Below are 27,714 nucleotides of genomic sequence, written 5' to 3'. Positions count from 1 at the left end.
TCATTGACTAATATATATCTCTTAAAACAGTGACCCAAAAATTGAGCATATGGTGAGGTAAGTAAAATATACAAACTAACTTATTTTTCAAAAAATTTGGATTACCTCTTGCACCCCACTTTTTTAGTCTCTGATCCCAACGGTCATATGTTCTAGCTATGTGAAGTTGGGCAACTTAATCTCTCCAAACTTCAGTGTTCTCATCTGTAAGGTAAAGGTAATAAAACCATGTGAGAAATGTGAGGGTTAAATGAGATAATTCAAGTACAGCTCTTAAAACCTCAAGAAAAAATCTTTCCAAACTTGAGTGTTAGAATTCATTCTCTCTAGCTTCTCTCTCTTGCCATGCTGAAAACATCAATAGATCTAGGTTCTTTTCATTGGGAGGAGTTTGCACAAAATCTAGGGACAACCGGTATCAAATGCGGGTAAGTTACATAGGTGAGAAACTACCATATTTTTCATCATAATTATACTGGGTTTGGAATCCTGAATTCCTCTCTTGAAAGCCCCTTAAAGCAGATTCCTCTCCTCCTAAACATATTAATAAAAATTACTTAAACACAATGTGTCAGTTGTTGTTTGAAGCACTTTGCACAGTAACATTATCTTAGTCCACCTAATCATTGAGTTCCATGTCATTATTATCCCCATTTTGTTAAGTACCTTGCCCCAGGCCTCTCACAGTTAGCAAGTTATTGAGCCAGAACTCTAACGTAGATGGACTGCAACTCCAGAGCTCACGTTCGCGTAACTCCTACTCTGGTGCTTCTGAAGCTGCTGGGGGCAGAAGTCTTGTTGGAGTCATGGATGTATCCTCGCGACAACTACAGCGCTTGCTGCACAGTTGTTTGAGCAGATGGAAGGACGAAGAGAAATTGCCGGGTCAGAGGGGATGTAGAGTGGGCCCCGGAATTGTGCGTGCTCCTGTTCTTCAGTCCTCCAAGATTCCGAGACTCGCACATGTCTGCCCAGCACTTCCAAACACACCGTCACTTCCGGCCCTGGCCCCGCCCCCGGCTCGCCGCTGTTCCGTTTCGCGTTCAACAGTTTTGTCCCCAGCCCTGACCCGTCTCCCTCCGCTGCCATGGCGGCAGCTCCACCGCTCTCCAAGGCCGAGTACCTGAAGCGTTACTTGTCTGGGGCAGATGCCGGCGTCGACGGGGGCCCTGAGTCCGGCCGCAAGCGTCGCAAGAAGCGGCCGAAGCCCAGCGGGGCCGGCGGCAAGGGGTGAGTTGGCCCTGGCAGGGTGGGGTCCGCGCGGCCCGCCGCCCCTCACCTTCCCGCTCCGCCCTCGCCCGGCGCTTGCTGGGCTCCTCGCCGGCGGCCCCGGAGGCCCCGCGCCCCTGACGGCTCTCCTGACCCTGCCTGGGCTCGGAGCCCTCAGGCCGCTGCTCGCGCCCCTGGGCAGTATCTCCAGTGTGTTCAGGCCAGGCTGTAACTTTTATTAGTCTTTTCCCGCCTTTGTAGCATTCCGTTCTCCCTCAGAGAGTGGATACTGTTTCCTGAGAATAAAGGTGAAACGGATCCAAAGGCTCTGTGCTGGTATATTAGCGGCCCGAACCTGCCCGTGCGGGTTCGCCTAAGCCGAGGACTCGGGTCGCGACCTATGCTCACTTCCTGTTACTCTTGGTACTGTCAACAATAACAACTAACGTTTATACCGTTCTCGTCATGTGCCTGGTAACATTGTAAGTACTTTAGACCTGATTTTATTTAAGAGTCATAACAGTATTTAAGAAGTAAATATTTTTGCTATCTCCACTTTTCAAACGAGAAAACTTCTGTGGCCTAGAGTACTGGGTTGAGTATTGTCCCTCCCCTCCAAACCAGAACCTTAGCATGTGGCACTATTTATAAGTAGGGTCTCTGCAGATATAATTAGTTAAGATGTCCCATATAAACTGGTGTCCTTTTAAGAAAAGAGAAATTTGGATACAGAAACAGGCTTAGAGGGAAAACTTCCCAGGTGAAGATGGGAGGCTGAGGCTGGACTGGATTTATGCAGCTGACAGAGGCTACCAGAAGTTGGAAGAGTCAAGGAAAGATCTTTCCCTGGAGCCTTTCTTGGTGGACATTGCCTTGCACGCAGCTTGATTTCAGACTTGAAGTCTCCAGAACTGTGAGGGGATAGACTTCTGTTGTTTTAAGCCACTCAGCTTGTGGTCCTTTGTTAGGCAGCTCTAAGAAACTAATATACTCTGTAAAGTCAAATAGTTCCAAAGAACTAACCGATTTAGTTAGTTAACTCTTTGGTTGTTGCGTTATTCTTGCTGTCTTCTGACCCCTCTGACTTGTGTGGATTTTCTGGAGGCAGTGCCTTGTAGTGAAATTGTCTTGAATTTTGAAGTAACATTTATCAGTCTTTCAGCCCTAGCTGTGCCACTTTATAAGTTGTGTGGCCTCGGACAAGGTATTTCATCTCTCTAAGCCTCAGTTTTTTCATCTTTAAAGTCAGAGTAATATTGAATTATATCACTTATATTAAATGGTTGTTGTGATTAGTAATCTGGCTTTTCAAATAATAACTGTTAGTAATAACGGTTTACGTCATGGCAGTCATTATTCTTTGAACTCATCCGTAGTTGATCCATGTAACAAACATTTATTGAGTACTTCGTCTGTCACAGTGAGGGTATCACTGTGAATGAGATATCACTGTCCCTACTTTGACGGAGCTTATAGTTTAATGGGGGTATAGTCTTTAAACAACTAATTATGCAACTAGTTGATTTATTTCCTTTGTGATAAATGAAAGTACTCCAAGAATGTGTAACGGATTCTTAGTTGGGAGAGGTGAGGGGAATAGTTTTGTAAGGTCTGCTCAAGGAATTTATATATATGCTAGGATTTTAAGAATGACTAAGAGTTTCCCAGTAAAGAATAAGAAGAGTAGGTTAGGCAGAGGGAAGGAACTAAATATGTGAGACTGATATGGAAAGGAATTTGGCTTATTCTAGGCATCAGAAGTTGACTAGTGAGTGGTGAATTGAGGAGACAGTGGTGCAAGATGAAATTGGCCATATTGGCAAAGAATGGACCATAGGATCTTGTAGGATTTTGAACTTTAGCCTAAAACCAGAGATGAATGTTTGTAGGCTGTTACCCAAGAATGATTCTTCTTGTTTTGGTCTTTTGTTTTTCACCTTTAGAATGCGAATTGTGGATGATGACGTGAGCTGGGCATCTATCTCAACCACTAAAGCAGAAAAGGAGGAAGAGGAAGATGATGGAGATTTGCCTGTGGTGTGTATCTTTTTGAGGCTCTGAGGACTTTGAAATGCAAGCCTCTTAATCTCGGCTCCCAGTGCAGGGTAGATAGTAAGGAGGAAAGTTAAGGTCAGAGAAGAGGTGACATTTTCCAGGAGCTATTTTAAAATAGTTCTCTTTGATGATGCCTATATACAGTCTTTGTATATGGAGCGCTCCATCTGTCTAGAAGTGGGAACTGATCACAAAGATTCCTCAGTGTCAGTGATAAAGAGTCGTGATTAGAATTAGCCATGGTTCAATTTGTTGGAACTTACCTTAAAAACACTGTTTAGTTTCAATGAAAGGAAGTGTTATTTGCTCCTTTTATTTACTGATTCAACTAAACTTTAAAATTGTATACTTTTGCCTAGGTACAGCAGATATGTAGATTAATAGAATATAGTGTTTATACTTTAGAGGTCATACCCTTAGAATGGGAGACTGAGTTTCAAATAACTTCAGCAATATGATGAATGTCGGAGATATAGTGCACATACGTTATTGTTATTTAGTCACTAAGTTGTGTCTGACTCTTTTGCGACCTCATGGATTGTAGCCCTCCAGGCTCCTCTGTCCCTGGATTTCCCAGGCAGGAATACTGGAGTGGGCTTCCATTTCCTTCCCCAGGGGTATTCCTGACTCAGGGATTGAACTGTGTCTCCTGTATCACTTGAATCGCAGGTGGATTCTTTACCAGCTGCGCCAGTGGGGAAGCCCCTCACATGCGTGCCAAGTGCTCTTAGAACCCAAGGGAGGGAGCACATTGTTTAGCCCATGAAGATGGGAGATTCCTTGAAGGATGGAGATACCTGAATTGAGTTTTGAAGGATAAGTAAGAGCCAGGTGGTCAAAAGCATAGGTAAATAAGTTAGCATTGGTATGGCCATGGGACTTTTGCTCAGAATTGCTGAGAAACAAGGTGGAAAGGAGATGGTTACATCTCTGAGCCATAACTTGCTCTTGGTAGTGTGGAGCCTTTCTTTGCAGGGCTTTTGTGAAGACTGAGTGAGATCATATAAGTAAAGCACAAACCAGTGCTTTGCTCATAGCTGCAGGTCTGTCATGGGGAAAGAGGATCATTTGCATCAGAGGCCAGAACTTGGGTCGATAGGAGTTACAGGAAGGTAGATACGGGTCCAATACAACTAAGAACTTTCTAGCCCCCAGATATAGCGGACCACCTTGTAACGTGAGTTCCCTGTCAGTGAATTGGTTCTGTCAGGAGGGACTACATGAGTGATCATTTATCAAGGATGCTGTAGGGAAGATTCCAGATTTATTTGGGAATTGGGGTAATAGGAAATATGGTCTTATGCTTTAAAGACTCTACGAGCCTTTGTACATTTTAATGACTTCTTTTGGTGGGATTCTAGAAAAGCTATCATTGTGATCTACAGTAAAGCGTTCATGAGGGGTCCAGATTCCTTAATGGATGGAAAGTGTGACAGGAACCCTGCCTGTGCTTTTACTCTGAATGGAGTGGAAAACAGGTAAAAGGAGCTTAGCTTTTAGCTTTGAGTGGCAGTTGTTATACCAGGCAGGTTAATAACAAAGTTTGTAATAAAAGAAATGAACATCTGGAGGGAAAGAGTCCGAGAAAGATCTCTAATTAAACCATCCAGTAACATTCACATGTTTATGGAGCACATGTACCTGAGGACCACTATCTGTTTCTTCAGGGCTGTTTTGAGTCTTTGTGAGCCATGTATTGTTAGGAGTGGAATAGTCATAGCTTCAGGTTCTTCAGATAGCACTGCTACTTGGCTGGATCCTGTGGATTTCCTTAAAATGTTGTTCTCACTTCCACAGGTGGCTGAGTTTGTGGATGAGCGGCCAGAAGAGGTAAAGCAGATGGAAGCCTTTCGTTCCAGTGCTAAATGGAAGCTTCTGGGGAGTGAGTTCCAGTAACAGATAAATCTGAATTTCTCATTAATAGGGGAAGATTTTTATCTTTCTTTTCTTTTTTCTAAAATTAAAGTATCACTGATTTACAATATTGTGTTAGTACTAGGTATATGGCAAATTAAGTTATGTGTATATATATATTTTTAGATAATTTTTCATATAAGTTATTCTAGGATATTGAATATAGTTCCCTGGCCTGTATAGTAATTCCTAATGGCTTATCTGTTTTAATGTATAGTGGTTTGTATATGTTAATCCCATACTCCTAAGTTATTCCTTCCCCCTTCCCCTTTGGTAATCATAAGTGTGTTTTCTATGTCTGTGAGTGTGTTTCTGTTCTGTATACAGATTCATTTGTGTTATTTTTTAGTTTCTACATGTAAAATCTGTCATATAATATTTATCTTTATGTCTGACTTCACTTAGTATAATATTCTCTAGGTCCATCCATGTTGCTACAAACGGCAATATCTCACTCTTTTTCGTGGTTGAATAATATTCGTGTGTGTGTGTGTGTGTATCCCACAACTTCTTAAACCAAAAGTTGTGTCTTGCTGGGCACTTGAGTTGTTTCCATGTCTTGGCTATAGAAATAGTGCTGCTGTAAACATTGGGATGCATATATCTTTTTAAATTAGTGTTTTTTATTTTTCCCAGATAATATACCCAGGAGTGGAATTGCTCCATCACATGGTAGTTCTGTTCTGGTTTTTCAAGGAACCTCTATACTGTTTTCCAAAGTGACTACACCAGTTTACACTCGGGTTCCCTTTTTTCCATATCCTCTCCAACATTTATTAGTAATCAAGAAAAAAATACGTTGTATTCCTTTTTTCGGTCATGCTGCATGACTTGCAGGATCTCAGTTCCCTGACCAGGGGTCAGCCCCATGCCCCCCTGCAGTGAAAGTTCAGAGTCCTAGCCATTGGCCCACCAGCAAATTCCTTTGGTAGACTTTTTCATGATAACCATTCTAACAGGTGTGAGGTGATACCTCATTGTGATTTTGATTTATATTTCTTTAATAATTAGCAATGTTGAGCATCTTTTCATGTGCCTATTAGCCATATGTATGTCTTCTTTGGAATTATGTCTATTTAAGTCTTCTGCCCATTTTTTGATTGGGTTGGGTTTTATTTTTTGTTGGTTGCTTCATTTGCAGATATTTCCTCCCATTCTGTATGCTTGTCTTTTATTTTGTTGGTAGTTTCCTTTGCTGTGGAAAAGCTTTTAGTGTAATTAGGTCCCATTTGTTTATTTGTGCTTATATTTCTTTTGCCTAAGGAGACTGAGCCAAGAAAATACTGTTATGATTTATGTCAAAGAATGTTCCACCTATATTTATTCTTACTAGTTTTGTAGTTTTAGGGCTTACATTTAGGTTTTTGAACCATTTGAGTTTATTTTTATATATGGTGTGAGGGAATGTTTTCATTTTATTGTTCTGCATGCATGTCCAGTTTTCTCAGCACCACCTATTGAAGAGACTGTCTTTTCTCCATTATATATTTTTGCCTCCTTTGTCATAGATTAATGGACCATAGGTATATGGGTTTATCTCTGGCTCTCTATTCTGTCCCGTTGATCTGTATTCCTCTTTTTGTGCTGGGACCATGCTGTTTTGATTATTATAGCTTTGTAGTATAGTCTGAAGTCCAGGAGGGTTATACCTCCAGCTTTTTATAAATATTACAGGATTTATCAACCACGTGAATTACATTTACTGTCAGGTACTTCCCAGGTGATGCAAGTGGTAAAGAACCTTCCTGCCATGCAGGAAACAGAAGAGATGCAGGTTCGATCCCTGGGTCAGGAAGAAAGATCCCCTGGAGGAGGTCACGGCAACCCACTCCAGTATTCTTGCCTGGAGAATCCCATGGACAGAGGAGCCTGGTAGGCTACAGTCCATAGGGTTGCAAAGAATTGGACATGACTGAAACAACTTAACTCGCATGCATACACCCTACAGGTATCTTTACTTTTCTTTGAAGGGTGGATTCTGGTGAGAGGAGCCTATTCTCCAAAGTAAAGGAGGTGACTTTTTAATTCACCCATTAACAAATATTCATTGGATCTCACCCAAGTTTTAGTAGTTTATATTTGCTTAGGGAGCTCAGGGATAAGAGATAGAAGAAGAGAAACTGGATTTTGTCACTCTCTGGATTTGCTATAAACATTTCATTCTGTTATGTCTTTGAATATCAAAAGTCTCAAACTGTTTCCATTTTAAAGATTGTGGACTCGAGTCACACAGGTCTGGATTTGGATATTCATTTCACCACTTACTAACTGTATGATTTTGGCAAATTACTTAGTCTTTCTGGGTATCAGCTTCTTCATCTATAATATGAAGAGAACAATATTTATCTCCTAGGCTTGTTGTGCGAATTAAGTGAAATAATCTGTATAGACATGGGCATGCAGCAGGTGATCAGTAAAGTGCTGATCCTTCTTTCTTTCTGGTGCTCTTGCTGCTTTTGATAAGGAGCACAATGGCATGGATTAAATAGCTCACAGGATTTCATTTTGATGTGGCATGGAATTATTCAGTTTGCCTTTTGAGAGAAGAGTGGGTGCAAACTGAATTGCCTAAGTTAGATATCAGTGGGAGCTTCTCATGGAGAATTCCATACAAATAAGGTTTGGGGAAGAGCACTGGATTGGGATTAGAAGTTCGGGGTTCTAGCCTGTCTCTTTGTTTTAGTAGCAGTGACCCCTAGGTAGGAAACCACTCAGCTTCTTAGGGTCTCTGTTTTCATGTCTGTAAAACAAGGGTACCTGCCCTGCTTGCCTAACAAGATACAACATGAAAAATACATTTAAAGTGCCTTGCAGATTATGACCTGTTAGGCAAACGTGAGTGGTTTTTCTTAGGATATTCATGAGTGCTACTTTACTGCCCTGAAGTAGCTGTGCGTACCTTTTGGGCTTTCTTAGTAGTTTTGAGATGTATCCTGCTGGGGTGTTTTTTGAAACTTTGGTTGTAGGGGTGGCAGAGCATTTGTGGGAATCTGATTCTTTGCTATTTGTGTTTAGGCCAGAGTGAAGATATACCCTCACACAGACAGTTCTGTCATGACACCCCGGACTCATCTCCTCCTAGGAAGGTTCGTCACGACACCCCAGATCCATCTCCTCCTAGAAGAGTTCGTCACGACACCCCAGATCCATCTCCTCCTAGAAGGGTTCGTCATGACACCCCGGATCCATCTCCTCCTAGGAAGGTTCGTCATGACACCCCGGATCCATCTCCTCCTAGAAGGGTTCGTCATGACACCCCGGATCCATCTCCTCCTAGGAAGGCCCGTCATGACACCCCGGATTCATCTCCTCCTAGGAAGGTTCGTCGTGACACTCCGGATTCTTCCCCTCCTAGGAAGGTTCGTCATGATACCCCAGATCCATCTCCTCCTAGAAGGACCCGTCATGACACCCCAGATTCATCTTCTCCTAGGAGGACCTACCACAGTTTCTCAGATCTCTTTCCTGCCAGAAGGGCCCGTAATTGCTCCCCTGACACAGCTCAGCCTAGGAGGACTCTTGACTCTGTGGATAGATCACAGCTCAGGAGGGCCCATCATAATTCCACTGACTTGGCTGCTAATGTTCCTCACTCACTGCTCAGAACCAAAAGCAGTGAAGCCCCAGAAAGCTCTAGCAAAACTTCTCCACATTGGAAGGGGCCAGGACCTTCTCATCCATCACTCCCAAAGAATAGCAAATATGAGTATGACTCAGACCTCTCTCCGTCACGAAAAAAGCAGGCAACATCCCATGTTGGAAGTAAGCAACATGATTCTAAAGGTGAGCATTTGTCCATGAGAGGGACTTGTTCCTAGAGTGCTTTCTTTTGGATCTTTTAGTTGCTTTACTAGGTATTTGTGGTCTTTAGAAGTGAGAATGGAGCTTTGGAGTTCTAAAAACTGGAGGGAAATAGTGAGAGATTGGGCTGAAGAGAGTTAAAAATTAACAGTAGTAGGGTAGAAGTTTTTATATATATATTTTTGTTCATTTTCCCCACCCCATGAAAATACTACATGTTTGTTGCAGAAACTTTGGAATGTATAGAAATGTAGAAAAGGATCACACACAATTCTGTCCAGTCAGAGGCAGTCTCTCTCTTGTAGCCAGTGTTCTTTTAGTCTTCTTTTCTAATCATTTTTGATGTAGTTCAGACGTGTCTAGGCAGTAAGTAAATATTGCACGTGTAATCTTGCTTGCTTTTTTCACTTAGCATTATCTTTCCTGAGTCATAAAATATCTCTTTGTTAATATAGTTTTTGTTGGTGTTCCAGTAACCATTCCGCTAATATTGCATATTTTAGGTTATTTCTAAACCTTTTCCTCTGTAATTCTGTAATGAACATCCTTATACACAAACTGTTGCTCTGTTCTGGATTTCCGTATCTATTTCTATATAGACTTTCTGGGAATTGAAGTGCTTCTAGATACATTTCCTAGGGTACAAAGTAGAAATTGATTTACTGGCTCAGGCGGGTTCTTTGCTTATAGGACTGTTGATAGGTATTGCAGATTGCCTTTGGGGGAGGTGATTTGTGATGCCTATGTCTACAGCTCACCTGTATGATGAAACTTGTTTGCTCCATCGTTTGTCCCTAGGTACTGCTTTAGTTTTTAATTCAAATACATTGTTATGTTTTAGTCAGAAGACCTCAGAATATATTCTGTGTGTGTGTGTGTTAGTCACTCACTTGTGTTTGACTCTTTCTGACCGTAGCCCACCAGGCTCTTCTGTCCATGAATTCTCCAGTAGAATACTGGAGTGAGTTGTCACTTCCTCCTCCAGGGGATCTTCCTGACCCAGGGATCAAACCTGGGTCTCCTGCATTCGGGCAGATTCTTTACCATCTGCGCCACCAGGGAAACCCAGAATATATTCTAATATATTCTAGGTCATCTTAACTTGCTAGGGCTTCCTGGGTGGCTCAGATAGTAAAAGAATCTGCCTGCAATGTGGAATACTTGGGTTCAATCCCTGGATCAGGACGATCCCTTGGAAAAGGGAATGGCAACCCACTCCAGTATTCTTGCCTGGAAGATTCCATGGAAGAGGAGCCTGGAGGACCACAGTCCATGGGGTTTCAAAGAGTCGGATACGACTAAGCGACTAACAACGCCACTGAGCCCTGAGTTCAGTTTGTTTTGGCCACTCTATGTGTGGGTAAATAGGGCACAGATGAGGATGTTGAGATGTCTTGTGCTAGTCACAGTAACTAGTGCTAGTAACTAGTAACTTGGGAATAGAACCCCACCCATTGGTTTTAAAAGTTATCTCTGACTTTGCTCTTCCTCCTTGTCATTTATACTTATGTTTAGGTTAGTGATAGTTCCTCACAAGAGGACTAAATGAATGTTGAACATTAGCCTGGTACATTATTTTTTAGATTCTGCCAAGGGGATTAAAATCTTTACTCTTCAATTTCTAGGCTCTTCCCCCACCCATAAGAAACATCATACAAGCTCTCCACCCAGGAAACATCAGAGTCACACATTGGACTCTTCTTCCTACCCAGGGGACAGTAGGAAAACCTCTGATTCAGATCTTTCTCCTCCACGGCACAAACAGAGTTCAGGGCCCCAGGATTCCGATTCCGATCTGTCACCTCCGCGGAATAGACCTAGGCATCGGAGCTCTGATTCTGACCTCTCTCCACCAAGGAGAAGGCAGAGGGCCAAATCTTCTGATTCTGATCTGTCTCCACCTCGAAGGAGCCAGCCTCTGGGAAAGAAGGTAAGAACTTTCAGGAGCCATGTCTTGGTTTAGAGTAACTCATCTCCTAGCTCTGTACAGGTCTCAGAGATCCAAGCCAGAGAAATCTAGCTCACAGGACCTCTAGAGCGCTTTTCTTCTCTCTGAAGGCAAGACTGACTCAGTCCAGGGGAACTTGCAAGGAGCAGATTTCCTAAATAGCATCTGCCTTTATGTTCTCTCAGTTCCACAAATCTCATTTTAATAGCTTAAACAAAACTTCCTATTTTTTATGAACAAACTGAGAACGTAGTTTACAGAGTGAACCTAGGATCACGAACTTTGTGTTAAACAGATCACACATGGAATTCTACTTCTTATATGAGATTTGAGCAAGATACATAATATCTCTAAACCTCAGTTTCCTCATCTTTAAAATGTAGATGATGGTAGTACATACTTCAGGTTCTTTTGAGAATTAAATGTGGTAGTGTAAGTAGAACTCTTAGCCTAGGGCCTGGGACAAAGTAACCATTTAGTGTAAGTCATTTACTGTTATAAATTGGACTGTAGGTCTCTGTATCCAGAGCTTAAAGAGAGGCATTTAAAATATAAAATGACTTTAAAAATCATATCGCCTGGGAAGTAAGGGTTTTGTATTATTTTAAATCTGTGATGAAGGCTGACTTAACAAAATCCACATGAACCCCAAGTAATTGTGTTGTAAAGAACACCACTACTAGTACAGAAATGTTATTACAAAAACAAAAAAAGAAAAAAGAAAAAGAACTTATTCCAGTGAGTTGGTTAAGAAAGAGGCTGTGATGTCCATGTTACCTCAACACACACTTTTCGGGACGACACAGACTCCTCTGTAGTCCATGTGGTCCTGGTAGGGACCAGTCAGACCCTAACCCAGGATGTAGGGAACGGAATGAGGTCAGTGTTTCAGCTGGACCCAGTGTCTTTTTTATGTATCTGCTTAGTCCATGGACAATTTAATATTAATCAGATTTAGCACATTGCTTTTTTTTGACCATGTCGCATGGTATGCTGGATCTTTATTCAGTTCCCCAGCCAAGGGTTGAAAACCACTGGACTTCCAGGGAAGTACCTAGCACATTGCTTAAGGATATTAGGATATAATTTATATACATTGATTGTGGGGTGGTTTGTTATTTTGATACAGGGTGGGTTTTAGTAAAAAGTTTGGATTTGGTCATATCTTGTCATTATCCTGACATATAGCCACAATTTCAGGTTTGAAATTAATAGGTTTGCTTGACTCTGTGATTTAAATGGAATATTTTATCAGTGCTGATCTCTACTGAAGGGCTCAGAGCTTGATAGAGGTTTCTGATCAGGTGACCTGAGAGTCTTCATGTATGCAGTTTATATGCTGAAAAGTCAGAAATACAGATGCTTAGCCTGCCCTTTGGCTCAGATGGTAAAGAATCTGCCTGCAGTGTAGGAGATCCGGGTTTGATCCCTGAGTGGGGAAGATTCCCTGGAGAAGGGAATGGCTACCCACTCCAGTATTCTTGCCTGGAGAATTCCATGGACAGAGGAACCAGGCAGGCTACAGTCCATGGGGTCACAAAGAGTTGGACATGACTGAACGGCCAAAAGTTTCACTTTTTTCAGCCTTCCCTTTAGTAAATTGTTGGTTTGTGTTCCTGTTTGCACTTAACAGTACTGTTAATTTTCCATGAAATTCAGTTTTATTTCTTCTATTTTGCCAATCCTATGGTTGATAATGAGAATAGAAGGTAGCGTTTTTGGTTTGGTAATTGCTGATCCTCAGACATAACTGTACACCCACGGAGCCTGTTGCCACATTGTCTCATTAATGTTGGATGCTCCCTTTTCCATTGCATAGGCTGCGCACATGTATTCTGGGGCTAAAACTGGGTTGGTGTTAACTGACATACAGCGAGAGCAGCAGGAGCTCAAGAAACGGGACCAAGAGACCATGGCGTTTGAAGGTAAAAATGTGAAAGTGCAGAGACCAGTTGAGGCTTATGTAGCTTTTACTTTAAAAAAAAAATATAGCTGATTTACCTGATATTTAAAAATTTTAATTGCTATCAAATTTCAATTCTGGTTTTCTGCTTTGTTTTAACTTCTCATTGGGTTCAAGTGGATCTTTTCCTTCTTAAAAAATGTTAATTTTCAGAATCATCACCAATATGCACTTAGATGTTGGTAAGGACTACTTGTGGTCTGGCTGTGAAAATTCTTATCCTGCATCAGAACACTAACTGGTTGACTTCAGCTGTTAGAATGTTATTTCTGATTTTGACATCTTTTCGTTTATCTTTAAAAGTGTACTTTTCCTTTGCAGCTGAATTCCAACATGCTGAAACTATATTTCGAGATAAGTCTGGTCGTAAGAGGAATTTGAAACTGGAACGTTTAGAGCAGAGGCGAAAAGCAGAGAAGGACTCGAAGAGAGAAGAGCTGTATGCTCAGTGGGGCAAAGGGTAAGAGAGCCACTGAAAGGCACACAAGACTGCAGTTAACTGGAGGAAATAATTTCTCTCCTCTCCTGACCAGTTAGTTCATTGTTCTGCCTCTAAAGCTGTTTTCAGCAATGGGAGCTTCAGTGTGCTCAGTCTGCTTCCTACAATACTGACATGTTTCACACTTCTGGTTGGTATTCTGGGAAGTTTACCTTTTTCAGTATTTGCCATAGACTGTTAGGAAGAGGAGGCAGTATGGTCCATCTCAGTGTAAGAGTAGAGATGTTACACAGGATAGCAGACACTCCTGGTTCTTTTTGTCCAGGCTTGCCCAGACCCGGCAGCAGCAACAGAATGTGGAGGATGCAGTGAAGGAAATGCAGAAGCCTCTGGCCCGCTATATTGATGACGAAGATTTGGATCGGATGCTGAGAGAACAGGAGAGAGAGGGGGACCCCATGGCCAACTTCATCAAGAAGAAGGCGGCCAAGGAGAACAAGAATAAGAAAGGTGAGCCTTCTGGGAATCATCAGAGATAGAGGTGATGTATGTGAAGAGAGAGAATCATTAGAATGATGATACTAAATATGTGCAAAGAAGGTGTTCCTGTATAATTTCAAATTCCTTGTATTTGGGAATTTACGTTGAACTCAATCAGAGATTTCCGTATAAAATTTTTTTTCCTCACTACCGTTCAGCTCTGAATTATATTACGTAGGTAACTAACTTTTCTCTCTCTCCTATCTTTAGTGAGACCTCGCTACAGTGGCCCTGCGCCCCCTCCCAATAGATTCAATATCTGGCCAGGGTATCGCTGGGATGGAGTGGACAGGTAAGCCTGAGTATTTCCTACAGCTTTGTTTTCTCTTCCTTGCAACCCTAGCCTTCCCTGCCTGTGCTCAGATCATTGTGCACTCTGCCTCATTCTCTGCTGTAACCACAAGGCTAGTAACGTGCAGTGTACTTGCTTCTGTTTCTCAAATCCCATTTCCCATGCTCATATCACTCCTCTTTGTCCTCTTTCCCTTTTCAAAGCTTTTTAAAGCTCTGGGTAAATAGCCGAAATGGTCCAGATAGATACCTTTTTTTTGATGTTGGTCACTTCTGGTGATATTCTCTGAAGGCTTAGAGGGGATTGAGTGCTGGGTGCTAGTCTGTAGCCTTCTGTATATTGTATCTTTAAAATGTAGCTCTTGAACCTTTTCTTCACTGCCTTAGGAGAGAGTCACTTGTAATGTCGCACTGATCCCTACCACCTTATCTCTTCACCTACCCACGTCTGTGCCCACATACACTTAACTTTCTGTATGCTATCATGGGTGAGTTGTATGTGCCCCTATCTGCAGTCAGTGCCTCTTCCTGTTAGATTCCCTCTCTTCCCTGCTAAAGGACATTGTTCTATTATGTAGCACAGTGACTCTCAAACTTTGTAATCTCAAGACCCCTTTATACTCTTAAAGATTAGTTAGGACTCCAGGAAGTTTTATATGGGTTATGTCTGTTAATATTTACCACATTAGAAATTCAGTTCAGTTCGGTCGCTCAGTCGTGTCCGACTCTTTGCGACTATGTGAATCGCAGCACGCCAGGCCTCCCCGTCCATCACCAACTCCCAGAGTTCACTCAGACTCACGTCCATAGAGTCAGGGATGCCATCCAGCCATCTCATCCTCGGTCGTCCCCTTCTCCTCCTGCCCCCAATCCCTCCCAGCATCAGAGTCTTTTCCAATGAGTCAACTCTTCGCATGAGGTGGCCAAAGTACTGGAGTTTCAGCTTTAGCATCATTCCTTCCAAACAAATCCCAGGGCTGATCTCCTTCAGAATGGACTGGTTGGATCTCCTTGCAGTCCAAGGGACTCTCAAGAGTCTTCTCCAACACCACAGTTCAAATGCATCAATTCTTCGGCGCTCAGCCTTCTTCACAGTCCAACTCTCACATCCATACATGACCACAGGAAAACCGTAGCCTTGACTAGGCGGACCTTAGTCAGCAAAGTAATGTCTCTGCTTTTGAATATGCTATCTAGGTTGGTCATAACTTTTCTTCCAAGGAGTAAGCATCTTTTAATTTCATGGCTGCCGTCACCATCTGCAGTGATTTTGGAGCCCCAAGTCTGACACTGTTTCCACTGTTTCCCCATCTATTTCCCATGAAGTGATGGGACCAGATGCCATGATCTTCGTTTTCTGAATGTTGAGTTTTAAGCCAACTTTTTCACTCTCCTCTTTCACTTTCATCAAGAGGCTTTTTAGTTCCTCTTCACTTTCTGCCATAAGGGTGGTGTCATCTGCATATCTGAGGTTATTGATATTTCTCCTGGCAATCTTGATTCCAGCTTGTGTTTCTTCCAGTCCAGCGTTTCTTATGATATACTCTGCATATAGGTTAAATAAGCAGGGTGACAATATACAGCCTTGACGTACTCCTTTTCCTATTTGGAACCAGTCTGTTGTTCCATGTCCAGTTCCAACTGTTGCTTCCTGACCTGCATACAGATTTCTCAAGAGGCAGGTCAGGTGGTCTGGTATTCCCATCTCTCTCAGAATTTTCCACAGTTGATTGTGATCCACACAGTCAAAGGCTTTGGCATAGTCAATAAAGCAGCAATAGATGTTTTTCTGGAACTCTCTTGCCTTTTCCATGATCCAGTGGATGTTGGCAATTTGATCTCTGGTTCCTCTGCCTTTTCTAAAACCAGCTTGAACATCAGGAAGTTCACGGTTCACATATTGCTGAAGCCTGGCTTGGAGAATTTTGAGCATTACTTTACTAGCATGTGAGATGAGTGCAATTGTGCACTGTAGTTTGAGCATTCTTTGGCATGGCCTTTCTTTGGGATTGGAATGAAAACTGACCTTTTCCAGTCCTGTGGCCACTGCTGAGTTTTCCAAATTTGCTGGCATATTGAGTGCAGCACTTTCACAGCATCATCTTTCAGGATTTGAAACAGCTCCACTGGAATTCCATCACCTCCACTAGCTTTGTTCGTAGTGATGCTTTCTAAGGCCCACTTGACTTCACATTCCAGGATGTCTGGCTCTAGATGAGTGATCACACCATCGTGATTATCCGGGTGGTGAAGATCTTTTTTGTACAGTTCTTCTGTGTATTCTTGCCACCTCTTCTTAATATCTTCTGCTTCTGTTAGATCCATACCATTTCTGTCCTTTATTGAGCCCATCTTTGCATGAAATATTCCCATGGTATCTCTAATTTTCTTGAAGAGATCTTTAGTCTTTCCCACTCTGTTCTTTTCCTCTATTTCTTTGCATTGATCGCTGAGGAAGGCTTTCTTATCTCTTCTTGCTATTCTTTGGAACTCTGCATTCAGATGCTTATATCTTCCCTTTTCTCCTCTGCTTTTCACTTCTCTTCTTTTCACAGCTACTTGTAAGGCCTCCCCAGACAGCCATTTTGCTTTTTTGCATTTCTTTTGCATGGGGATGGTCTTGATCCCTGTCTCCTGTACATTGTCACGAACCTCCATCCATAGTTCATCAGGCACTCTATCTATCAGATCTAGTCCCTTAAATCTATTTCTCACTTCCACTGTATAATCATAAGGGATTTGATTTAGGTCATACCTGAATGGTCTAGCGGTTTTCCCTACTTTCTTCAATTTCAGTCTGAATTTGGTAATAAGGAGTTCATGATCTGAGCCACAGTCAACTCCTGGTCTTGTTTTTGCTGACTGTATAGAGCTTCTCCATCTTTGGCTGCAAAGAATATAATCAGTCTGATTTCGGTGTTGACCATCTGGTGATGTCCATGTGTAGAGTCTTATGTTGTTGGAAGAGGGTGTTTGCTATGACCAGTTCATTTTCTTGGCAAAACTCTATATTAGTCTTTGTCCTGCTTCATTCCACATTCTAAGGCCAAATTATTAGAAATTAAGTAGTTTTAAAAGTATTCTTTTTAAAAAGCCATTACAATAGCATAGTTACCCTGCTTTTAAAGAAAAATAATTATATTTTCTGAATGAAAATGTGAGAAGAATAGCTTTGATTTGCATTTTTGCAACTCTCATTAATGTCTGGGCTAATAGAATACATTGGGATTTAATCTGTTGCAGTATGTTTAGTTGGAATATAGTAAGAAAATTCAACTTTATACACAGGTAGTTAGGAAAGGAAGGTGTATTAGAGTTTTTTTTAATACTCCACAAAAACTCAATAAGTTTCTTAAATATTACTTATAATATGGAATCAGAAACCACATCAAAAATCTTTTCATTCTGTTAGATTAAAATGTATTGGTTTTTTTTCTACTTTGTTTTGATCTTTTACTCATATGTGACTTTATAGCATCATCTACTGTTCATTAGTTTGTTGAGTTTTTCAGGCCTTTCAAATGTTGACATGTTTCATGTACAATATCAGATAATTATTATATACTAACATTAACTCTGATCTCATCACAGAAAATCTTTAAATAACTAGAAGCTAAAGGAACCTGTGGTAGTTTGTTACCATATTACCAAAGCTAAAGTTTAAAAAAATTCTAATTTATGCTCAAAAGCTACAATTTTATCATTAGCAACAACCCAGTATTATATCAGCCACTTTCCTTGAAGCAAAGGTCACTTCATACAATGGCTTTTTGTAGCTTCTACCAGGCTTTGAACCTTCAGGATTGTGTCTTCTGTGAATACAGACAGTGTTATTTCTTCCTCTCCAATCCAGATGCCTTTTGTTTCTTTCTCTTGCCCTGTTACACTAGCTAGAACTTCCAGTGCATATGTTGAGTGGAAGTAGTCAGAGCAGACATCTTTTACCTTATTGCTAACCTCAGGAGGAAAAAATTCAGTCTTTTCACCACTAAATTTTGTAAACTTCAGTTTTTGGTGGGGGGATAAATTTCCTTTATTGAGTTGAGAAATTTCTATTCCCAGTTGGCTAAGGAAAGTCTTTTCGTCAGAAATGTATGTTGGATTTTGTTCAAAATATTTTCTGATTTTCTTTTTGGTTCGCTCTTTGACCCATGAATTACTTAGAAGTATATTTTAGAATTCCAAACATTTAAACTAGTTTAGATATCTTATTGATTTCCAATGTAATTCCATTGAGGTTAGAGAATATACTCTAATATTTTGAAATTAATGCTATAATATTTTGATCTTTTTAAATTTGTTAAGACATGTTTAGTGGCCCAGTATATGGTTTACCTCGGTGACTACCCCATTTGCACTTGAAGATAATGTGTATTTTGCAGTTATTTGGGGGTAGTGTTTTGAAAAAGTATTTGTATTCTCTCTGTTTTGGAATAGTTTTATATATATATATAAAAAATCTGCAAACAATTCTTGTACATACCTTACCTAATTTTGTTACCATATTACCATGATACAGTAATCAAATCTAGGAAACCAACATTAGCATATTATTAATGCACCAGATTTTGTTTGAATCTCATCAGCTTTCTATTAATTTCTTCTGCTCACGGATGCATCTCAGTATACCATATTGTACTTAGTTGTCCTGTCTCCTCAGTCTCTTCTGCTCTGTAACAGTTTCTCAGTCTTTTTGCTTTTTGTAACCGTAACAGTTCTGTGGGGGTATTGTCAGGTATTTTTGTGAAACGTTCCTCAAATTGAGTTTGTTTGATGTTTTTTGAATGGTTAGCCTGGATGTTATGGGTTTTTGCAAAGAATTCCACAGTAGTGAAATGTCCTTCTCATCACGTCATTTTAGGGGTTACATGATATCCACATGACATCACTACTAATGTTAACCGGAATCACTTGGTTAAGGTAGTGAGTGTTTGCCAGGTTTCTCAACTTTAAAATTACTCTTCTTTTTCTTTTATACTCTCTTCTCTGGAAGTGAGTCGCTGAGTTCAGCTTATACTCAGAAGAACTATGGAAGGGGTATCTCCATGTATTATTTAGATTTTTTCTGTAAGGAAGATCTGTTTTACGTCCCCATTTATTTGTTCTGTCATTTATTTATATTAGTATGGACTCATGTATGTTTTATGTTATACTTTGTACTGTAATCTAGTGGTATGTTATTTATTTTGTTGCTTATGTTATCTTTTTTGTTCCATTCCTTGAATACTGGAAATCATGTCGGGTGTCCCTTTCACTGCCCCAGCCGTTTCCTTTTTGAGCGTTCTTTTACTTCCTCGTATTTTCTCTGCCCCAGCCCTAAGGAATTGCCTTTTCTCTAAGAAACCCTGGCAGCTTTTAATGGAGAATGGTATTTGGAAACCAAGATATAACTGCTAGAATGCTGATTATTACTGGAGTGTCATTGCTTCTAGATCCTCTCAGCAAACAGAGCTTAGTAATGCATGCACAGTAGTCTGTATGTGTGTATACACACATACCTATAATTGTTTCTGTGTCCCTCTGGAAGTATGTTGTGTATATGCATATATAAATATGAGTTCATACTGATGGAACTGGCTCTTACCAAGTATTACCTTTCTTTTTTCCTTACTATAAATTCCCTCCCCAACATTGAGAAAGGGGCACCCACCATCCACTATTCATTTTGCTCATCCCAAGATGCACATAAAACAGTTTCAAAATTGAGAACTTTAGAAATGAGAAACTCATTTACCATCTAAGCATGGATATATGTGTAGGTCTTTCATGTGTAGACATAAAGAATCAGTCCCCTCCCCCGCCCCAGACGTCCTGGGTAATTTTTTTCTGTTATAATTTACTTATATCAGTGTTTACTCTTTCTGGTGTAAGTTCTATTGGATTTGACAAGCGAGTATAGTCATTTATTCACCACCCTAGTATTGTATGGGATAGTTTCATCATTTTAAAATTTCCTGTGTAAGTCACCTTTTAGTTACTTATTCCTCCTCTACCAGCGCCTTGCAATTTCTGCTCTTGTTTTCCATCCCTGTAGTTTTATCTTTTCCAGAATGTTACCATGAATGGAATCATACAGTATGTAACCTTTTGAGTCAGACTTTTTGAAAGGCAGCTATGCTAACCACTATACCACCAATGCTTGAGTCAGACTTTTTGCAGTTAGCAAAATGCAGTTAAGATTCATCTGTGTTCTTGAATGAATCAGTACTTCATTCCTTGTTTATCACTGAGTATTGCATTGTATGGGTATACCACAGCCTGTTTATTCCCCAGTTGAAGGACATCTTGGTTGCTCCTGGTTTTTAACGTTGTGGATAAAGCTGCAATAAACATTTGTCTATGGCTTTTAATGTGGATATACTTTTCAATTTACTTGGGTAAATACCCAACAATTGCTATTTTGTTTTGTTGAGATCACATTCACTTTTACAAGACACTGCCAGTTGTTTTCCAAAGTGGCTATATCATTTTACATTACTGCAAAGGGTGGGGATTTCTGTTGCTCCATATCCTATCCAGAATTTGATATTGTCAGTGTTTTAGACTTCAGGTGTGTGGATTTAGTTTTGAACCTTAATTGGTTTGTTTTCCTTTTAGTTACACCTCTGCAATTTTTTTTTTTTTTTTAGTTTTTGCTGTAAGGATCACAATATATATCTTTAACTTATCATAGCCTACTGATAGTTATAATTGTTCTATTTCACATGAAATGTAAGAATCTTGCAACACTGTATTTCCACTTAATCTGTTTTTGTTGCTATTATTTTCATGTTGTTGTTCAGTCACTCAGTCATGTCTGACTCCTTGCAACTCCATGGACTGTAGCACATCAGGCTTCCCTGTCCTTCTCCCTCTCCCAGGGTTTGTTGAAAATTGTGTCCGTTGAGTCAGTGATGCCATCCAACCATCTCATCCTCTGTCATCCCCTTCTCCTCCGGCCTTCAGTCTTTCCCAGCATCAGGGTGTTTTCTAATGAGTTGGCTCTTCTCATCAGGTGGCCAAAGTTTTGGAGCTTTGACTTCAACTTCAGTCCTTCTAATGAATTTTCAGGATTGATTTCCTTTAGGATTGACTGGTTTGATCTCCTGGCAGTCCAAGGGACTCTCAAATGTCTTCTCCAGCACCACAGCTCAAAAGCATCAATTCTTTGGCATTCAGCCTTCTTTATGGTCCAACTCTCATATCGATAATGACTGCTGGAAAAACCATAGCTTTGGCTAGATGGACCTTTGTTGGCAGAGTAATGTCTCTGCTTTTTAATATGCTGTCTAGGTTGGTCATAGCTTTTCTTCCAAGGAGCAAGTGTCTTTTAATTTCATGGCTGCAGTCACCATCTGCAGTGATTTTTGAGCCCAAGAAAATAAAATCTCATTGTTTCCACTGTTTCCCTGTCTGTTTGCTGTGAAGTGATGGGACCAGATACCGTGATCTTAAGTTTTTTGAATGTTGAATTTTAAGCCAGCTTTTTCACTCTCCTCTTTTTCCTTCATCAAGAGGCTCTTTAGTTCCTCTTCACTTTCTGCCATAAGGGTGGTGTCATCTGCATATCTGAGATATTGATATTTCTCCCAGCAGTCTTGATTCTAGCTTGTGCTTCATCCAGCCCAGCATTTCGCATGATGTACTCTGCATAGAAGTGAAATAAGCAGGGTGACAGTATACAGCCTTGATGTACTACTTTGCCTATTTGAAACCAGTCCGTTGTTCCAATTCTGGTTCTAACTGTTGCTTCTTGCCCTTCAGGAGGCAGGTAAGGTGGTCTGGTATTCCCGTCTCTTGAAGAATTTTCCAAAGTTTGTTGAGATCCACACACACAGTCAAAGGCTTTGGCGTAGTCAATAAAGCAGAAATAGATGTTTTTCTGGAACTCTCTTGGTTTTTCTATGGTCCAGTGGATGTTGGCGATTTGATCTCTGGTTCCTCTGCCTTTTATAAATCCAGCTTGAACATCTGGAAGTTCACGGTTCATGTACTGTTGAAGCCTCGCTTGGAGAATTTTCAACATTACTTTGCTAGCATGTGAGATGAGTGCAATTGTGCAGTAGTTTGAACATTCTTTGGCATTGCCTTTCTATGGGATTGGAATGAAAATTGACCTTTTCCAGTCCTGTGGCCACTGCTGAGTTTTCCATATTTGCTGGCATATTGAGTGCAGCACTTTTACAGCATCATCTTTTAGAATTTTAAGTAGCTCCACTGGAATTCCGTCACCTCCACTAGCTTTGTTTGTAGTGATGCTTCCCAAGGCTCACTTCACTTCACATTCCAGGATGTCTGGCTCTAGATGAGTGATCACACCATCATGGTTATTTGGGTCATGATCTTTTTTGTACAGTTCTTCTGTGTATTCTTGCCACCTCTTCTTAATATCTTCTGCTTCTTTTAGGTCCATACCATTTCTGTCCTTTATTATGCCCATCTTTGCATGAAATGTTCCCATGGTATCTCTAATTTTCTTGAAGAGATCTCTAGGCTTTCCCATTCTGTTGTTTTTTTCTATTTCTTTGCTTTGTTCACTTAGGGAGGCTTTCTTATCTCTCCTTGCTATTCTTTGAAACTGTGCATTAAAAAAATACATATTTTTGTACATGTTACTTAAAAAATATAATAGATCTCATAATACAGTGGTAAAATTTTTACTTTGCAGTTGTGTATTTTTTTTTTTTTTTGCAGTTGTGTATTTTTTAAAGAAACTAAGAAAACCAAAGAAAAAAATTGTAGTTGTTAGTATTTACTCATATAGTTATCGTTTCTGGTGTTCTTCTTTTTTTCTTAAAGAAATTAGTAAATTTTAGTATTCCTTCAGTACAGACCCATTGGCAACACATACAGTTTTGTTGAAATGAAAAATGTCTTTATTTCACCTTTACTTTTTAAAAGCTTTAATTTGGAATAGTCATGGCCTCAGAAAAACCTGAAAAAAATACTATTAGTGTACCCTTCAGCCAATTTCTCCCAGTGATAACATCTTACGTAACCATAGTACATTATCAAAGCCAGGAGTTGGCATTGGCATAGTTCTGTTAATTAAATCAGAGAACTTTTTCTCACCTTCGTTTCTGAAGGATTGTTTCACTAGCAGTATTGGAGGAGTTTATTGAGAGGATGTGACCATTGGTTGACCCATAAACTGGACCCAGGCAGTTGGAGGCCCATATCTCTCCCCTGTCCTTGGAATGTGCATCATGCCTACTCTTCCAATACTGCAGCTTTTTCAAGGACGCAGCCTTAAGAGAGTCGGGTGTTGAGATCGTCTGGACTGAATATGTGACTGAACCCATAAGGGCTCTATATAAACATTTAATGTTCTGAGAGGCAGGTGCAGAGATCTGTTTTTTTGTGGGGTTGCCCAAGACAACCCCATTCATATTTGTGGGAATTTTATGTAAATTCCCTTGCTTATTAAACCTGCCACCTGCCAATCTGGACTGGTCTGCCTCTTTCTTTGGTCTTTCCTTGTCCTCCGTATATTGGAGCCAATTTCAGATTGCACCCAGGAAACTCCGGAGGTTTCAAACCAACACATGGAACGCTGGATTGACAGTTCCAGGCTTCAGTGACAGCTCTTTAAAGATCTTTCATCACTTGCTGGCCACCATTGTTTCCAATTGGAAGTCAGTTTGTTTAATTGTCCCACTCCCCCCAACCTCAACATACACACATTATAATATATTGGTTTTCTCTGGCGGCTTTCAAAATTTTCTTCTGGTCTTTGGTTTTCAACAGTTTGATTGTGATGTACCTACATACAGTTTTTCTTTGTGTTAATCCTTTTTTGAGTTTGTTGAGCTTTTTGGATTTACGAGTCCATGTTTTTCACATTCGGCTATTTGTTTGCCCATTTATTATTTTTTTAAAACCACTTTCCCTTCTCCAATTGTACTGTTTCCACTGTTTGATATTATACCACAGTTGTCTGAAGTCCTGCTCATTTTTCTATCATGATTTTCCTCTCTGTTCTTAAGATGAAATAATTTCTATTGATCTCATTTCAAGTTGATTGACTCATCTGCCATCTTTAGCTTATTAGACTCATACACTGAATTTTTTGTTTTGAAGTATATTATATTTTTCAACTCTAGAATTTCCATTTGACGTATTTCTCTGCTGAGATTTCCTACCTATTCATTTATTGTGAATCAATTTATTTTCCCTTGAGAATATTTATAATTGGTGCTTTGAAGTCCTATCTGCTAATTGCAACATTTGGGTTATCTCAGCATTGGTTTCTGTTCGTAGTTTTTCTTGAGTTTGATCACATTTTACTGTCTTTACATACCTGGTCATTTAAAAATGCTATACTGGACATTATGAATGATACATTGTGGAGACTTTGAATTCTAATAATTCCTTTGAGGTGTGTTGATTTTTATTCCAGCAGGCAATTAACTTGAGTGTATTTGAACTCCAAACACTTATCTCCTTCATAGTGGCAGCAACTGAATTCCTGCTCAGTTTTAGTTTCTAGCTGCTGCTTTTTCAGTGGGCCCATTGGGGTTTCCCCTGCACGAGCACAGGTTAGCAGGTAGTGAAAAATTTGGGTTCAGTTTGTATATAGATTTGGAGGTTGGTCCCTTTTGAAGCTTCCTCCCATTCAGTGTCTCTTCCTCCCATTTTGCCTCTGATTTTTTGGCTGCTCTGTCCACTTTGCACTCATACCTAAAGCCAGTAAGCCTGTGGCCTTCTGCCTGCATGAGCTGTGCAGTTTGGGAAGTGCCCTCCACCGAAAAGCTTCACAAATCTCTTCCCACAGTAAACGCCCACTCAAGTTCTGCCTGCTTTTGGTCACTCATGCCTTCAAATATTTCACATACTGTATTTTGTCCAGATTTTATAATTGTTCCCTGAGAGTAGGTTAGTCTGCTTGAGTTCTCTGCCATGATTGGAATCTACTGTGCTGCTGTGTATGGGCGCAAGGCACTATCTTCTGTCCCTCAAGCTGCCGTCTAAATCCAGAGCGCTAGTTCCTGGTATTGGCAGGTACTGTCAGGTTGGCTGTGGCTTCAGGCTTGTTTCCTTCTTTGGTTTGCAGGATATTGTATTCAGCTCTTTGGTAGCAGGATTTTTCAGAATACTCATTTGCTGTGTAGCCAGAAGTAGATCTTTTTATAGCCACAACCCTAAAGATAATCCCTGCTATATTGAGTTCTTTTTTTTCTTTCTTTTTTTCAAATTTCTGGACCCAAAACTTAGAAACTCTCTTTGACTTGGTTTTTTACTGGTATAATTTGTCTCCATCTCTCCCTGTAGTTATCCCACACTTTTCATATTTTCTCCTAGAGTTTTCCTTTTTAGTTTTCTTTCTCATCCTTGCTTTATTTTTGATTATTAATTCTTTCATTGCCTTTTCTACTCTTGTCTATTTTTGGGAGTGAATATTTCTAGAATAAATCTATAGTATGTTATAGTTAGAAAAACCCATAAGGTCAGTTAATCTAACTTAACAGTATTTAAAGAGAAACTGAGCCTCTGATAAACTTAACAACTTACTTAGAGTTTTTCAGCTCACCTGAAAAGGCTGGAATAAGATCTGGGACATCTGATTCTTTAGTCTAAAGCTCTTTCCACTGTAAGTTCTTTTGCAGTTTGCTTTTTTGATTTTATTTAGGGTTTGGTTTGTTATTCGTAGGACTTTTGTATAATCATAGTAGTGTTGATTCTCTTAAGTACTTATTCCTCAGGCGAGAGGAATAAGTGGTTTCCTTGAGCTCTAGAACACCACTCATGCTTCTAAGGTTGGAGATGATGCCATTCTTAACAAGCTTCACTTCTTACTGAGCCTTTCATTACTCACCCAACTCATCCCTTAGGTAAGGCCTGAAGAAAGGGGGAAACCTGTTATCCTTATCAGTTCAGTAACACTTAGCACACGTTATAACATAAGCAGCTGTGTACTAGGTGCCAGGGTCTCACAATTAGTTAAAGACGGTCCTGGAGCACACCAACTCACTTTCTATCTACAGAAGAAGACAGACGAGTAAATAATTTCAGTGCTACTTGCTAAGTATTACTATAGAGCGTGTTCAAGGTGCCTTGGGAGCACAAAGGAAGACTAGATTCAGCCCTGGGAGATTGTGATCAGGGAATGAGTGCTACCTCGAGGAGGTGATACATGATACATGAATGGGAGACCTGGGTTTGATCCCTGGTTTGGGAAGATCCCCTGGAGAAGGTAAAGGCTACCCATTCCAGTATTCTGCCCTGGAGCACTCCATGGACTGTATAGTCCATGGGGTCACAAAGAGTTGGACACGACTGAGCGACTTTCATTTCATTTTTCATTTCATATGTATATGTATAACTGATTCACTTTGTTGTATACCTGAAACTAACACAACGTTGTAAATCAACTATACGCCAATGAAAAGTTTTTAAAAGAATTAATGCTCACGGTGTGAAATCTGGGCTTCGCATTCTGTCCTGTAGTGCTTACTATGCTGTGGCCTCTGCCTGCCTCTCTAACTGTGGCTCGTGCTGCTCTGTTTGTACTTGAGCTCCAGCCACATGACTGGACTTTGGTTCCTTGCGTGTACCATACCATTTCTTATTTTTGTGCCTTTGCTCTCATTGCTTCTGCTGTGCTGTGTGCTGAAATGCCCTCCTAACCCCTCTGACTCTTTGCTTCACACTGTCTTTTCAGACTTAGCATAAGGACCCCCTCCATGAAGCCTTTCCTGATCATTCTTGTCCACCCTACTTCCAAGCTGAGCAAGGTCCCTTTTCTGCATCTTTGATACCCAGTGCATATTTCTAATATAACCTATGCCTTTTGTTTTAATTATTTGTTTAAATGTCAATCTCCTCCACTAGTCTATGAGTATATCAGGACAGGTGCTATGTTATACTTGTTTTCATGACACAGTACTGAGTATAATAAGAATTCACTAAATGTTTGTGTAATGCATGGATAAAGTATAATATGTAGACATCAGTTGAGAGTGAGTTGGACCTTTAGAGAGTGGTAAATATTTGAAACAGTTGTCAAAATGAGAGGGGAAAAAGCTCTGAACAAGGACTGATCAAAGGGTGGATTATGTATTTTGTCTTTCTGATTCTGTTGCTTATGTCTTAAATATTTTCACTTTCTTTTTTGTTCATTAGATTGTGAGTTCTTTATTTCAAACGTACATGTTCAGTTCAGGATTCTGGCTGATCAGTATCTCTTGATTGCAGATCCAATGGATTTGAACAGAAGCGCTTTGCCAGGCTTGCCAGCAAGAAGGCGGTGGAGGAACTTGCCTACAAGTGGAGTGTTGAGGATATGTAACTTTTATGAGGCTGTGGGAGTGACTGTGGGTTGTGGTAGTGGACATAGGGCAGCTGTTACAGACATTCAACAGTCGTCTATGGTAATAATCAGGGCCACACAGACCAGCAACTTGTTGAATGCCAATTTTGACTACAGAAGAATATTTGAGACGTAATATTTGGACTAAGGACCCATACATCTCAGGTGTGCTGACACTGCCGGATGCTGGCTTTCAGAGGAAGCGTTGATTTCTCTGTGTCCCAGGGCTTGTTCTTGGTTACGGTATTCCTTTTTTAATAAACACA

The 27,714-nt window shown here is 40.4% G+C and overlaps 1 protein-coding gene across 1 annotated transcript; it reads left to right on the top strand.

Annotated features, from left to right (window-relative positions):
- The first annotated feature begins 1,087 nt into the window (after positions 1 to 1,087).
- BUD13 (BUD13 homolog) lies at positions 1,088 to 27,714 on the top strand. The gene is made up of 11 exons (XM_052652829.1): positions 1,088 to 1,230; positions 3,153 to 3,246; positions 5,062 to 5,146; positions 8,194 to 8,342; positions 8,382 to 8,961; positions 10,605 to 10,909; positions 12,747 to 12,852; positions 13,212 to 13,350; positions 13,655 to 13,839; positions 14,080 to 14,161; positions 27,334 to 27,714. Exons 1-11 carry the CDS (start codon positions 1,088 to 1,090, stop codon positions 27,425 to 27,427), a joined length of 1,962 nt encoding a protein of 653 aa, XP_052508789.1. The 3' UTR covers positions 27,428 to 27,714.

This window comes from Budorcas taxicolor, chromosome 15 (assembly GCF_023091745.1).
Source record: "Budorcas taxicolor isolate Tak-1 chromosome 15, Takin1.1, whole genome shotgun sequence".
NCBI classification, from domain to species: domain Eukaryota; kingdom Metazoa; phylum Chordata; class Mammalia; order Artiodactyla; family Bovidae; genus Budorcas; species Budorcas taxicolor.
This window is presented reverse-complemented; position numbering and strand designations above follow the sequence as displayed.